Source organism: Biomphalaria glabrata, chromosome 1, assembly GCF_947242115.1.
Source record: "Biomphalaria glabrata chromosome 1, xgBioGlab47.1, whole genome shotgun sequence".
Lineage (NCBI taxonomy): Eukaryota > Metazoa > Mollusca > Gastropoda > Planorbidae > Biomphalaria > Biomphalaria glabrata.
In genome coordinates, this window is record NC_074711.1 from 25,761,875 (window position 1) to 25,777,281 (window position 15,407).

General features: G+C 36.6%; 1 protein-coding gene across 6 annotated transcripts in view; it reads left to right on the top strand.

The window, feature by feature from the left end:
* Nucleotides 1-15,407, top strand: part of LOC106054612 (sideroflexin-5-like) — a 31,033-nt gene that overhangs the window by 2,797 nt on the left and 12,829 nt on the right. For all 6 annotated transcript variants that reach the window (XM_056030039.1, XM_056030035.1, XM_056030019.1 and 3 more), the window contains exons 3-12: nt 1,299-1,367; nt 1,593-1,697; nt 2,466-2,520; nt 2,888-2,913; nt 3,019-3,129; nt 3,368-3,433; nt 4,210-4,300; nt 4,918-5,033; nt 6,472-6,557; nt 6,729-6,846. In XM_056030039.1, the coding sequence (XP_055886014.1) occupies nt 1,299-1,367; nt 1,593-1,697; nt 2,466-2,520; nt 2,888-2,913; nt 3,019-3,129; nt 3,368-3,433; nt 4,210-4,300; nt 4,918-5,033; nt 6,472-6,557; nt 6,729-6,846 (843 nt within the window). The remainder of the gene's footprint in view (nt 1-1,298; nt 1,368-1,592; nt 1,698-2,465; nt 2,521-2,887; nt 2,914-3,018; nt 3,130-3,367; nt 3,434-4,209; nt 4,301-4,917; nt 5,034-6,471; nt 6,558-6,728; nt 6,847-15,407) is intronic.

Here is a 15,407-nt window from a genome sequence, read left to right on the forward strand (position 1 = left end):
AGTGGAGGGGGGGGGCGCTTCAGAGTGGGGTATTGTAATAAGGGGACGCCGAGCTAAAAAGGTTGAGAACCGCTGGTCTAGTGGCACTAGAGACTCTACTAGTCTCTATCTAGATCTATATATATAGTATAGATCTATATATAGATAGAGATAGTTATTCTAGTAAAGTAAAGCCTTATCTAGATCTATAATTATATTAATAGTTGTAAATAGTATATTCTATTTCAATGTCTAGTTTCTAGAACAAGAGACAAGACTAGATTTAATATAGATCTTGAATTAGAATATCTCTATATATTCTATATTACAGAATTAGAATTGTAGAGTTTAGATAATATATAATAGTATAATACTAATAATAGATTTTAGATAGGTCTAGATCTATCATATTCTATAATATAATTATAATTATTATACACATATTTATTCAAGAGGTATAATTAACCATGTATGTGGAAGGTTCCAATTTTAAAGTTTTTTTTTGCAAGAAATTGTTTGTTTAGCATGTTTGTGATGTTCATTTGTTTGTTTAACATGTTTGGGATGTTCCTTTAGAGTTGTAGACAGTCTAATTCCTAATCCAAACCTCTTGCAGGACGATGGGGAATGGTAGCGTGCAGGATATGAACCCAGGACCATGAAGACAACCAAACGACAGTCCAGCACGCATACTGCACAACCAGGCAGCCATCCACAAATTCACATATATATATTAATTAGAAACATATAAAAAAAGTAAAGTTCCCCTTTCAGACCTTGTGGTCTATAGGGCAGATGATGTAAAGGTCATCTGTTTCTGTGGCCCACGGTTAACGAGGTTGTCATGTGACCAGCCCAAGGACCAACTGCCTTTACTTTTTCCCAACTATTGTCAGGTACACATTAGAGCTGGGTGGACTCAGAGGCGCCTAAGATCCCAAAATAAAAAAAAGAATAATTGAATGTGCTTCTTTCTATTTTCTTGTGTACTACATCTGGCTCTTTGTCAATGTGATCTTTTCTGAGGCTAGTAGTCAAGCACCCTAGCTGAGTAGAGCATCTCATTTTTCATTTTAAATGCCATCACTGCCATTGTAGTGAAAAGGCAGACAAGTCTTACTTTCATACACCAAAAAGTTATGAACTCGAGGATAATGCATTCGCCACAGAAGAGTTTCAATTGACAGGGATTTCTGAGATAAATGTCATTTTTTACTTTTTATCATATCAGTGTCTCTGTAACATTATCAGTAATATAAATATGTATCCAATCAAATTGTTATAACTATATTATTGTTAATTTCTATTCTTTTAAACAGAGTACATTTTCTGGAAGATTGAGACATTTTTTGGATGTCATAGATCCAAGAACATTGCTGACACCCAATGTTAGTACAAATTTAGTTTTTTTTAACTATAATCATGACATTATTATAAGTAGCAATAAAAAAAACAATTTCGCAAGAGTAACTAGGGCTATATTGAATTTATAATTTTTTAAATTATATTGAAAGGTTAAAACATTTTGCTTACACAAAAAGCACTAGGTTACACAAGTAATCATTCAATATTACATTGAACCAGTAGACTTACAACAAATCTTTGTATCTTAGAGTGAACTAGAGAAGGCAGTCAAACTTTTAGAAGACTACAAAAATGGTAACCTCCCCTCAGGTGTTACAGATGAACAGTTATGGAAAGCTCAGAAAATTAAACAGGTTTGAGAATATGTTGAATTATCGCTTAATTTATTTTATAATTTCAATCTTACTATATGCAGACTTTAGTCTTCAACATTTCAATATCAAAATATAATTAATCTTCACACTGGAGTCATCACTAGAAGTAATGTTTACTAAAAAGTTTTTTGTTGTGTGGATATTATAATTTATCAATTTTGTTTACAATACTTTACTACCAATAGTTTACAAACAACTTAATACAATGAAAATACATACGCACACATACACTTTTTTTTTAAATTTTTATATACATTCTAACCAGTGGTGAGCAATAAGGAAATGGAAAAAATGTAAACAAGACCATAATAAATTTGATTAATTTTAGAAATATTCTGTTTTTATTGTCAAAATTAATCTAATATATTGTATGAATCTGTAAGTGTTAAGATATTGGTTCATCCTATTATGTTTTCATTTTGTCATGAACTTTACAACTCTAATTTTTAATTTTTGAATATTTAGACAAATGATTATAATGTGTTTTAAACCTCTCTATGTCTGGCCCAAAAATCTTCCATAATTTTTTTCTCTTCAGCTTAATTGGTTCACATAGCAGAAAAGATAAACTCTTATTAAAAACTAAAAATGTTTATTTTTTTTCTTTCCTCTGTATTTTTAATTATAAAATATGTAATGAATTGGATAGAATCTTTTACTGTACCAGAGATTGCTTTTAGTTTGTAGTTTTCCCATCACTGTGCAATACTCTTTATTATTATACTTGTGTAATTTTCTCTTCTGCAGGCCATCATTCATCCTGACACAGGAGAGAAAATCTTTATGCCTTTCAGAATGTCAGGTAGGAAATAAATTTAATATTCTCAAAAGTCTTTCTACAAAAATCTGCTTGTATTTTTGTACAAACAAGTATGTGTGTAAACACTGTGTTTGTATTTTTTTCTCTTTTTTTTTTTTTTTTTCTTTAAATTGAAATAAATAAATTCTTACCTATTATCAAATATGAAAAAAAATAGAAATAAAATATCATTCATCTTTTTTTTAACATTAAAAACCAGTGTTGTTATTTCTTTACTATTTCTTAGGCTATTTTCACACAATCCACATTATACCATTATGTATGAAAAATAAAAAATGAATGGTTATAATAAAAAATATTTTAAATATTTTCTTAAATTTTAATATCACTCTTCATATTTTCATTTTAGGTTTTGTTCCTTTTGGATCTTTTATAGTAAGTTTTGTTAATATATAATTTTATTCTCTTAAATTCATTTGTATCATTGTATATAGCTATGCTAAAGGACTTATGAATTCCAACAAAACTTTTGTGTCACAGGTTGTTGGTCTCTTGTTGCCAAATCCAAGCATGAAGCAAATCATTTTCTGGCAGTGGCTCAATCAAAGTCATAATGCATGTGTTAATTATGCAAACAGGAATGCCACCAAGGTTTTCTTTTCACTACATTTTTAACTTCAATTATTGGCAGGTTTTTATATACACAAACATTTGAAATATAAGATTATTTTTGTAGAAGGATATTGTAGATTATTTTTGTAGAACGGTATTGTAGATTATTTTTGTAGGACGGTATTGTAGATTATTTTTGTAGGATGGTATTGTAGATTATTTTTGTAGGATGGTATTGTTAGCTATTTAATTTTTTTTCCATTGATCATTTGAACAGCCAACACCTATAAAGAGATTTATATTGGGCTACACTGGTGCCGTGACAACTGCTGTTTCAATTGCAGTAAGTCTATCTTTTTATGATCTAGAATAAGTTTATAGGATTTAACATTAAGACAGTTTCCTAAAAAATGATTCACTTTTTGGTATGTACTAGGCAACTAGGTTTAAAACTTTCTTAGAAATGTTAAAACACTAGCTGCAGGACAGCAAGTACAATTTGAGGTATGAAATCAATTTTAGAGAATAAAAAATATATAAATAATGCCATGAGAGTTAATGAATCAAACAGGTGCAAGGGAGGGATGTGTGACAAAAACTGCATGGCAACCTATCAAGGGGACTTGAGTTCAAATCAGGACTCCAGCTGGTTGTGTTTATTGAGCGCCTAAAGGCAGCACAGAAACCTTCTCCCACTGGTCTACAAAAGATACTGGACCATAGCGCACTGAGCATGCTATAAGCATGAAAGTTGTGCTATACAAAAGCAATTAAAAAAAAAAGTGTACTGCTCTTATGAGTAGGTTTTATGATATCCTTGGGCTCAGTAATGTATTGTTGTTTATAATATTCAGAACAGCTTGTTAAATAGAACATTCAATATCCATCTCATTTTGCCCTAAAATTCCAAATAATTGAATACCTTTCTATAACAGTGTATTTATCCAATAAACAAATATTATTGTAATTATTTTACACCTGTCGTACAGTCTACTTATGAGAATATTCTTGTTAAAAGTGTATATATTGTTTGTTTATATTTGAATAGATTGATAGCCAAAAACTCACCAGCTTACATTATATTTGACACTTTAAAATCAGACTTTCATTTGTCTACAGGTTGGTTTGAGTACTTTAATTAAGCGAGCCAATCGTTTTAGCACCACTACAAGGATGTTAATACAAAGATTTGTTCCTTTCCCAGCAGTGGGTGAGTACCAAGGGCTAGACTTTTTTTAATTAGTTGTAGATGTTGTTTTTAAATTTAAATAATTGGACTAAACATTACCTATATATCATCATGACTCAGAAAGCATGAGAGTGCCCAGAATGACACTAAAAAATAAAACCAGAATGACACTAAAAAAACAACTCAGACTTACTCTGGTCCCCTTGTGATGTGTCTCCAAGTCTCATTCAACCCTCAGTTATCACTTCACTTAGGGTGTGGCACATTTTTTTGTCTTGAAACAACATTTTATAACATAATATTCCTCTTATTTTTGTCCATCAAACTTCTTCATCTTTGCTATACTAATGCATTCTTTTTTAGGTCATGGTAATACATTTTTAGTACAAAGATGTATAACAGGATTACCTATTGAAATTATTATGTGCAGGATTGTAGATGAATTATAGTTATTTTTCACCATTGTAAACAGTTTGTAACATATAGCCAGCGTCTTTAATCTGAATTTCAAAAATATGTGTAAAACAAAAAGTAATAGTAATTAAATTTGATGGTGTTTATGTTTTTGCTTCACACAATTTAAAAATTATTTTTAATTTTAATATTTAAAAAAAATATACTTTATTTTTTAACCTCAGCAACGGCAAGCACATGCAATGTTTTGTTAATGAGAAACAGTGAACTCTACGAAGGTATTGAAGTTGTGGATAAAGAAAATAAAGTTGTTGGAACATCTAAAGTGGCAGCTAAAAAGGTAGAATTGCAAGTTTTATTAAGATGATGCTAACATTATTATTCATCACATAAATGTATATGTACTACTTGTGTTTCAATTTTGTTGTTTTGTTTTATGACTTGGGCAGTTGTTAAAAAATGTTAACTTGAGTCGAAGATCACTTAATAAACATTATTTTTTTGTTTGCCACATGATTAAACAAAAATGACAAGTAACAGATTAGGAATGATAGTTAATATTATATTGAGAGTCATACTCTTGGAAAGCTGATAGTGCACTCATCAAAAATAAATATACTAAATTAAAATTGTGTAAATATTACTTGACATTAAGTAAATATTTATACATTTTCTTACATTCATCAAATACTATTACCTTTTTAACTAACCATTCAGTAAATAAGTTTAAATAATTCTAATTATGATCTCCATCAGTCGTGAAACGACTTTGGATCATGAGATGAGATGAAAGCCCTGACAGTAGCTATGGTTAGAACAATGTCACCACACAGCAGTTTCCTTTCTTCAAGCAGCTGTTGTGGCCAAAGAAGCAGGAGTTATATATTGAGTCTGGGATTGATGTTTTATGCTCTGCCAGGGTGTAGCATGCTACCTGCTTAAGGGTCACAGGATTCTGAGTTTTCCTCAAGGGTTGATCCCCATGTTTGGATATAGCTGCAAGGCAGCAGAAATTTACAATCAGTTTTCGTGCTCCTACATTAAGCCCCTCCTACCTGAAAACTTCAGGTTTAAGCTCCAGATGCTTACCTTTGCCCCTTCTCCTGTCAGTTTTAACAGTTCTGATCGCCACATGAAGTCCAGGAGTTGAACTGGTTGTCAGAATCTCTTGCTAATAGAACCTTACAGAAACAATTGAAATAATTATACTGTTGAAAAATACACAATTGAAATAACCATAACTCTGGCTAATTGTATATTTATTCTATATTAACGTTTTATCTCCCTTTGATAACAATTACATTTTATCAAGTCAGACTATTAGCATTTTCTACTTGAGATAGATCAATGCATGCTCGTTGCTGTAATTTTACAGAAATAATTTATTATTTTGTATTTCTTTCAATGTAAATTAGGAGTTGTAAACTATATAATAATTAAATGTAATTACAACATCATAGCTTTGAATTAAAAAAAAAAATACTTTTTGAAGACCTACTAATGGTTTATACCTATATTGGTGATTACATGAAAAAAGTATTGTTACAATAGTTTAACACATGTTTAGTATTGTGTGTTTACAATGAATATAAATATTATTCAACTTGTAGAAAATTATTTTCTGATTATAAAATAATTCATAGAATTCTGTTGTATATAAACTCTGTTTAAATTTTTAATATTTCATGTCATCAGATTATTTAAAGAAAATAAAAAAAAAACATGCAAACTACAACTATTTTGTGTGTTATCTTCAAGCTCTGTTTGTTTCTCTCTAGGCCTTAGGTGAAACAGCCTTGACTAGAATGTTTTTACCAGCACCTATATTCATCATTCCTCCAATAGTCATGTCTATATTAGAGAAGTAAGTTTCTAAATTTGCTTTCTTTTTGTATTTTACATTTACAACATTAAATCAACTGTGTTGATCTACTGATTTGTAGTGCTTTGAAATTTATTAACTACTGTACATAATTCTTATGATGGTCCATTTTAATAGATTCTGTTAATTAAAAAAAATAATTTCCATTTACAGGCGAAAATTTCTTATTCGTAATCCTAAACTTCATCTGCCAATCAATGCTGTAGTTTGTACGTTAGCTTTTGGATTTGCCTTACCAGTTGCCATTGCTCTCTTCCCACAGTATTCAAAGGTGAGTGTCTCTGTCATTAAGATAGTTCTCTGGTCATGACTTGGTAAATATTGAAACATTTAAGATTGTGGAATAAATATTTGTTTAGGTTCAAGCTTGCTAAGGTAGTGATAGAAGTTTTAGGAAGGAGACACTATGTCATCTCCCAGATAGTCTGAGAACACTGGCCATGAGTAGGAAGTCTTTTCAAGTCTTTCATTTGGACTGGAAACTCTAAAAATCTAGGTCACCTTTTATTACATGCAGGGGGATATTCACAAAATGTCACAGACAACTGGCTTAATCACAATTGGTTTAGTCTCGTTTCCCTTGAAGCTGTTCAGTGTGGTAGACAGATATACAAGATTGCAATTTATTTCCAGTTCCAATATAACTACACAATTGCCAAGTGTATCAGCCTCAAAGCTCCATCTAATAGTGATCATTATTTGCTTTGGACTAAATTGTTTCAGAGCTAGTTTTGTGTGTGTGTCTTTTTATTATTTTTATATTAAAAAGAAACAAAAAATAAGCCATCCAAAAATGTGTCTAATGCTCTCATTTATATTCAGTATAACCAAGTTTAATGAGCTAACTGGATTTGAACATTAGTTATTACTATGACTATAACAAATTACTCCCCCTTCCTTTGATCCAATTAATTGTTAGTAAACCTAATGTCATAGTCATTTGTCACATCAACCATTTTTGATAAACCAATTAATATGTGTTTGTCGCCTTATTTTCAATGAAACATTTTTCTTGGAACCAATTAGGATGCCATTAAACCAACTCAAAAAGAATCTATATTCGTTTTAAAGAAAAAACCAAATATATTCACACCTATTACGATTTGTTTTATTTTTAATGAATTAAAAATGAGAATTACTGTTAATGCTATACAACACAATATTGCTTTCCTTCTAATTTCATATAAACGCTCCTTGCCCCCCACCCCCCTTTTTTTTTTGTGAACTTTGTCATATATTCAAAGCCAATCATTGAATTATATCTTTGATTGTAATCAGCTGTAAACCCAACAAAAGTAAAGAGAAACATTGAACACGATTAGACTCTGTATAAATTGAGAATTTTACACATACCTCTTTGAAAGCTCCTTATATACAACCAGGATTGTAGTTGAGTGCTATAAGCTCTGGAAGTCCCTACCTGCAGCCATCAAGTGCTATCCTGCAGTAGGTTTGGGTGTAATCTTCATTCGAAGCATATATGATATTTTCAAATGCCACAGTCTGTGTATTATGACTTGCAATGAATAAGAGAAATATGTTAGAAACTATGTTATAGTTTACAATATTGTAAGACTTCACATAAATATCATTCTTTGTTGTTTTTTTTAGAATAAAATCATCTTTCATTTAATTCATTCATTTTTAATAAGTATCAAATTTAGAGACAAATAAAAAGGTGAAAGAAGAACTCTGATCAGCACCATGCATTTTATAGAAATTGTCTCTTCTAGGCTTCAGGGTTAGGGTTAGGATTCTTATGACTTAGCTCAAAAGTCTTGCTGGACGTCAGTGGATAGCGCGGATGTGGGAGTAGGATTCGAGCTCCAGATTATCTCGATGAAAGTATATTCACTTGCTGACTGGTCATTTTGCTAGACACATTCTTGTCTTTGTCTCTTTCCTTAATGCCTGGAGCTCATGAAAACTGAACGGAACACGAGAACAGGATTTGTGGATTCTCCGTTCCCATGTCGCGTCACTCAACTTTCAGGGAGCTGAGAATGTAAGATGATAATTGATTCAGATTGTCACTGGCGTTAATTCCTGTATAAATGATGACGTAACAGGCAGAAGGGAAGAGCTGGAACATTAATCTTGGAGGAGAATTAATGTGGAGATGAGCGGGTAGTGATGGTGAAGTTGGGTGCACTCTGCCCCTTCAGCCGTTATTGGTCTTGTCGTGGATTTAATGTCTACAAGATGCTTCGTAGCTCCATCTGTTTTAAGTGTTCTCGTTTTACCAGCAGCTGTCTCTGGTCAGAAGCCTGAAGCGTTGACAACGTATCTGATCATTTCTGATAATTAACATTTCTTAGGGCAGACCTGAATTACTAGTAAGAATAGAAAATACACGTGGGTTTATTTAGTATGTTGTAATCTAAGAGAGTAGATAGGGTTAAACAGGAAATGATGTCGGTATAGGTAGATAGGGTTAAACAGGAAATGATGTCGCTTTAGGGTATAGATTAATTACCAGAGTGACTGACAGAAAACCAGAACGCCCAAAGTGACTGTACATTGGGGAAGAACGTCTCGTGGATTCTTATGATATTCGTACCGTAACTGTTCCAACTTTGGCAGGTTGGTTGTACAGAATTGCATCCGAACAAATGTTTACTGGTTTCAAAGGAAAAGTATTTAGTACCGGGACTTCGCTTTGTTAAATTTCGCAGTTGGAAAAACAATTCGACAGACTGCTGCCATTGATATATTGAACTATCGTGATTAGTTTCACCACCAAATGTTTTGTTATTGCAAAAGGAAACGTTTATGTATATTTATTGAGTTCTTTCACTTTTTAATGCGTTGTGTATTATTGTCACGATAAGATGCGTTTGCCGTGTGTATAACTTCAATTACTCAGGAGATGTTTGTCTTGTGAGGCCGTATTACAGATTGTGAATTCAATAAGACAACACAACTACACTTGCAGGGCCGGCCTTAGGCATAGGCACACTAGGCATCGCCTAGGGCCTCCGATTTTTAGTTGGGGCCTCGCAGAGGACTCAAAGATTTTTTTAGAGAAACAAACTGCGAAACATGGATCATATCTCCAGCATAGAACTTTGTGTGTCTCTGTGTCTACTGGCCTAGCTCTGTGTGTCTACTGGCCTAGCTCTGTGTCTACTGGCCTAGCTCTGTGTCTACTGGCCTAGCTCTGTGTCTACTGGCCTAGCTCTGTGTCTACTGGCCTAGCTCTGTGTCTACTGGCCTAGCTCTGTGTCTACTGGCCTAACTCTGTGTCTACTGGCCTAGCTCTGTGTCTACTGGCCTGGCTCTGTGTCTACTGGCCTAGCTCTGTGTCTACTGGCCTAGCTCTGTGTCTACTGGCCTAACTTGTATGTCTCTGTGTGTACTGGCCTGGCTCTGTGTCTACTGGCCTGGCTCTGTATCTACTGGCTTAACTCTGTGTCTACTGGCCTAGCTCTGTGTCTACTGGCCTAGCTCTGTGTCTACTGGCCTAGCTCTGTGTCTACTGGCCTAGCTCTGTGTCTACTGGCCTAACTCTGTGTCTACTGGCCTAACTCTGTGTCTACTGGCCTAGCTCTGTGTCTACTGGCCTAGCTCTGTGTCTACTGGCCTGGCTCTGTGTCTACTGGCCTAGCTCTGTGTCTACTGGCCTAACTTGTATGTCTCTAGGTGTACTGGCCTGGCTCTGTGTCTACTGGCCTGGATCTGTGTCTACTGGCCTAGCTCTGTGTCTACTGGCTTAACTCTGTGTCTACTGGCCTAGCTCTGTGTCTACTGGCCTGGCTCTGTGTCTACTGGCCTAACTCTGTGTCTACTGGCCTGGCTCTGTGTCTACTGGCCTAGCTCTGTGTCTACTGGCCTGGCTCTGTGTCTACTGGCCTAGCTCTTTGTCTACTGGCATAGCTCTGTGTCTACTGGCCTAGCTCTGTGTCTACTGGCATAGCTTGTAAGTCTCTGTGTCTACTGGCCTAGCTTGTAAGTCTCTGTGTCTACTGGCCTAGCTTGTAAGTCTCTGTGTCTACTGGCCTAGCTTGTAAGTCTCTGTGTCTACTGGCCTAGCTCTGTGTCTACTGGCCTAGCTCTGTGTCTACTGGCCTAGCTCTGTGTCTACTGGCCTAGCTCTGTGTCTACTGGCCTAGCTCTGTGTCTACTGGCCTAACTCTGTGTCTACTGGCCTAGCTCTGTGTCTACTGGCCTAGCTCTGTGTCTACTGGCCTAGCTCTGTGTCTACTGGCCTAACTTGTATGGCTCTGTGTGTACTGGCCTGGCTCTGTGTCTACTGGCCTGGCTCTGTGTCTACTGGCCTAGCTCTGTGTCTACTGGCTTAACTCTGTGTCTACTGGCCTAGCTCTGTGTCTACTGGCCTGGCTCTGTGTCTACTGGCCTAACTCTGTGTCTACTGGCCTGGCTCTGTGTCTACTGGCCTAGTTCTGTGTCTACTGGCCTGGCTCTGTGTCTACTGGCCTAGCTCTTTGTCTACTGGCATAGCTCTGTGTCTACTGGCCTAGCTCTGTGTCTACTGGCATAGCTTGTAAGTCTCTGTGTCTACTGGCCTAGCTTGTAAGTCTCTGTGTCTACTGGCCTAGCTTGTAAGTCTCTGTGTCTACTGGCCTAGTTTGTATGTCTCTGTGTCTACTGGCCTAGCTTGTAAGTCTCTGTGTCTACTGGCCTAGCTTGTAAGTCTCTGTGTCTACTGGCCTAGTTTGTATGTCTCTGTGTCTACTGGCATAGCTTGTAAGTCTCTGTGTCTACTGGCCTAGCTTGTAAGTCTCTGTGTCTACTGGCCTAGCTCTGTGTCTACTGGCCTGGCTCTGTGTCTACTGGCCTGGCTTTGTGTCTACTGGCCTAGCTCTGTATCTACTGGCCTAACTCTGTGTCTACTGGCCTGGCTCTGTGTCAACTGGCCTGGCTCTGTGTCAACTGGCCTAGCTCTGTGTCTACTGGCCTGGCTCTGTGTCTACTGGCCTGGCTCTGTGTCTACTGGCCTAACTCTGTGTCTACTGGCCTAACTCTGTGTCTACTGGCCTGGCTCTGTGTCTACTGGCCTAGCTCGTAAGTCTCTACTATGATTATTATTTATTTTTTTGCTTTTCTATTTAATTTGGGGCGACCCTATTTACTTCGCCTAGTATTTCTCATTTGGGGCGACCCTATTTACTTCGCCTAGTATTTCTCATTTGGGGCGACCCTATTTACTTCGCCTAGTATTTCTCATTTGGGGCGACCCTATTTACTTCGCCTAGTATTTCACATTTGGGGCGACCCTATTTACTTCGCCTAGTATTTCACATTTGGGGCGACCCTATTTACTTCGCCTAGTATTTCACATTCTATTCCTAAGGGCCTGTTCTTAAATGTTCACTTTTAGTCCACCTTGCAGCTCCGCTTCTTGCAGAAAGTAAACAATCTACTGTCCAATGTTCAGACCCTCTCATTTTTCCACGTGTACTTTGCCCCATCACATTGATACTTGGGGACCCGTATAACTCTCAGAGTTTACTATAAGCGCTACAGTTTTCTATACCTCTTGCAGAGGGTCTTTTGCGAGTAACCTGCGACGGGAAATATTACTAAACGCTAAATACCTTCTTCATTAAATTCGATACAAAGGGGATATACTTGATCGTGACTACAGAAGCGTCACTAGGGTAGCTGTCACCCGGTGCGTTTAGCTAATGATGTTACCACAACTCACCCCTGATCATCCCCCCTCTTAAAAAAACACTTTTCAAATAAAAGCTTTAATTATTATTGCACACGCACAAGCTTGTTACAATCTAGCTAATGCCAGTTGTACCCCAAAAATGTGGCTTCTAGAAAATTATTTTTTTTTATAATACATATAAAAATCTCAGTTTGGTGCCACCCTCTGATGGATGTTGTTGGCGTATCTACTGAAATTACTGCTAAGTTGGTTTGAGCCTGGCAATGTTATCTCAAGAAAAAGTATTTTAAAAAATGACAGCATCTCCAGAAATATAAAAAATCGGCAAAAAAAGAATGAAACTTGAATGCCCCTTTTTGACAATGTTCTATTGACTGATGGCAGATTTGTGGATTAGCATTGGTTTGTGACAGAACGAAGGGAATAGTTAGGGTGGGTTTCTTTCATCATATGATACATTCAGCTACTTTGTTAATTGCACCTATAGATATTGTGAGAATTGGGTAACAAATTGTTTTGTGAGATTACAATTTGAATACAACACGTCTTTTTCCTAGAGTGAGCTCCTCTTTGTTGTACTGTGGCCGGTTGGTGTCGTGCCAGTCGCTTTGAATTTGTCTGGCAGACCACCCTAACGGAGGAGAATGTTCACATCCCACACCCACTTGGTGTGAGGAGGACGAGAGGATGTTCACACCCTTTGATTACCACGTGACCAAAAGATTACGCACTGTGTTGGCAAAATGCTAATTAATCAAGTTGCAGTTTTGGGGCATGAAAAGAGCTAAGATGGCACCGAAGAACCCCCCACCCCTTGTCGTTATAATTATAATAATGGGGAAAACCCATCTTCCTTGTTCCCACCTCCTATCGAGTATTCATTCGTCTTTCTATATAGGTATTTCTTTGCTCTTTAGTCATCATACAGATCTACACCAGAATTTCACTTAATAAAGAATGTCACTTTTTGGGAAGAAAAAACAACCCCCGAAAGATTGGAAAATTGTTTTTTAGGGTACATATAATATTTATTCTGCTATTCGTTGACCTAGATCAAAATGTTTGTATGAAACTCATCTCACTGTGTGCGTGTGTGTGTATGCTCACACTCTGGCAGATTGTTATCTACATCTAATGGCCTAATCCAAAGACATTAATGTTGCAACGCAGAGAATATTTGGCATGTGCCAACCTGTCACGGCCTGTAGCACGTGATGGGGAGAGCACTCAGCGCATAGCGCAAGTGTCGTATGCTTCTGGCCAGATGTTTACAAGCCATCTTGATGTTGTATTTAGGTTCTAGATTAATATGTTCTCTCTAGCCACTCTTCTCTGTTTCTTTCTCATGTCTCTCTCTCTCTCTCTTTCGCGTTTCCCTCTATTCGGAGAAAGTGTCTATTAACGTCTGATTCTAGATTAAGTCTGTTGTAAGAAGATGACATCAAACATTGAAATCTGTTGGGGAAACAAAAAGGTCATTATAGAGGTCAGATCAGGTTTTAGTTGTTAGAATACTCCGGATGATGGATGGTCTTAGATTTTTTTTTTTCTTCCCGTGTTACTTGTGGTAGTGACACTGCTATAGTGCCATATTGTACCATTAGCACTACTTGACGTGAGATCTATAGTGTACTGTCTCACCATTAGCACTACTTGACGTGGGATCTATAGTGTACTGTCTCACCATTAGCACTACTTCACGTGGGATCTATAGTGTACTGTCTCACCATTAGCACTACTTCACGTGGGATCTATATCATCTATAGTGTACTGTCTCACCATTAGCACTACTTCACGTGGTATCTATAGTGTCTTGTCTCACCATTAGCACTACTTCACGTGGGATCTATAGTGTACTGTCTCACCATTAGCACTACTTCACGTGGGATCTATAGTGTACTGTCTCACCATTAGCACTACTTCACGTGAGATCTATATCATCTATAATGTACTGTCTCACCATTAGCACTACTTCACGTGAGATCTATATCATCTATAGTGTACCGTCTCACCATTAGCACTACTTCACGTGGGATCTATAGTGTACTGTCTCACCATTAGCACTACTTCACGTGAGATCTATATCATCTATAATGTACTGTCTCACCATTAGCACTACTTCACGTGGGATCTATAGTGTACTGTCTCACCATTAGCACTACTTCACGTGAGATCTATAGTGTACTGTCTCACCATTAGCACTGCTTCACGTGGGATCTATAGTGTACTGTCTCACCATTAGCACTACTTCACGTGGGATCTATAGTGTACTGTCTCACCATTAGCACTACTTCACGTGGGATCTATAGTGTACTGTCTCACCATTAGCACTACTTCACGTGAGATCTATATCATCTATAATGTACTGTCTCACCATTAGCACTACTTCACGTGAGATCTATATCATCTATAGTGAACCGTCTCACCATTAGCACTACTTCACGTGGGATCTATAGTGTACTGTCTCACCATTAGCACTACTTCACGTGAGATCTATATCATCTATAATGTACTGTCTCACCATTAGCATTACTTCACGTGGGATCTATAGTGTACTGTCTCACCATTAGCACTACTTCACGTGAGATCTATATCATCTATAGTGTACTGTCTCACCATTAGCACTACTTCACGTGGGATCTATAGTGTACTGTCTCACCATTAGCACTACTTCACGTGAGATCTATAGTGTACTGTCTCACCATTAGCACTACTTCACGTGAGATCTATATCATCTATAGTGTACTGTCTCACCATTAGCACTACTTCACGTGGGATCTATAATGTACTGTCTCACCATTAGCACTACTTCACGTGAGATCTATATCATCTATAATGTACTGTCTCACCATTAGCACTACTTCACGTGAGATCTATATCATCTATAGTGTACCGTCTCACCATTAGCACTACTTCACGTGAGATCTATATCATCTATAATGTACTGTCTCACCATTAGCACTACTTCACGTGGGATCTATAGTGTCTTGTCTCACCATTAGCACTACTTCACGTGGGATCTATAGTGTACTGTCTCACCATTAGCACTACTTCACGTGGGATCTATAGTGTACTGTCTCACCATTAGCACTACTTCACGTGGGATCTATAGTGTACTGTCTCACCATTAGCACTACTTCACGTGGGATCTATAGTGTACTGTCTCACCATTAGCACTACTTCACGTGAGATCT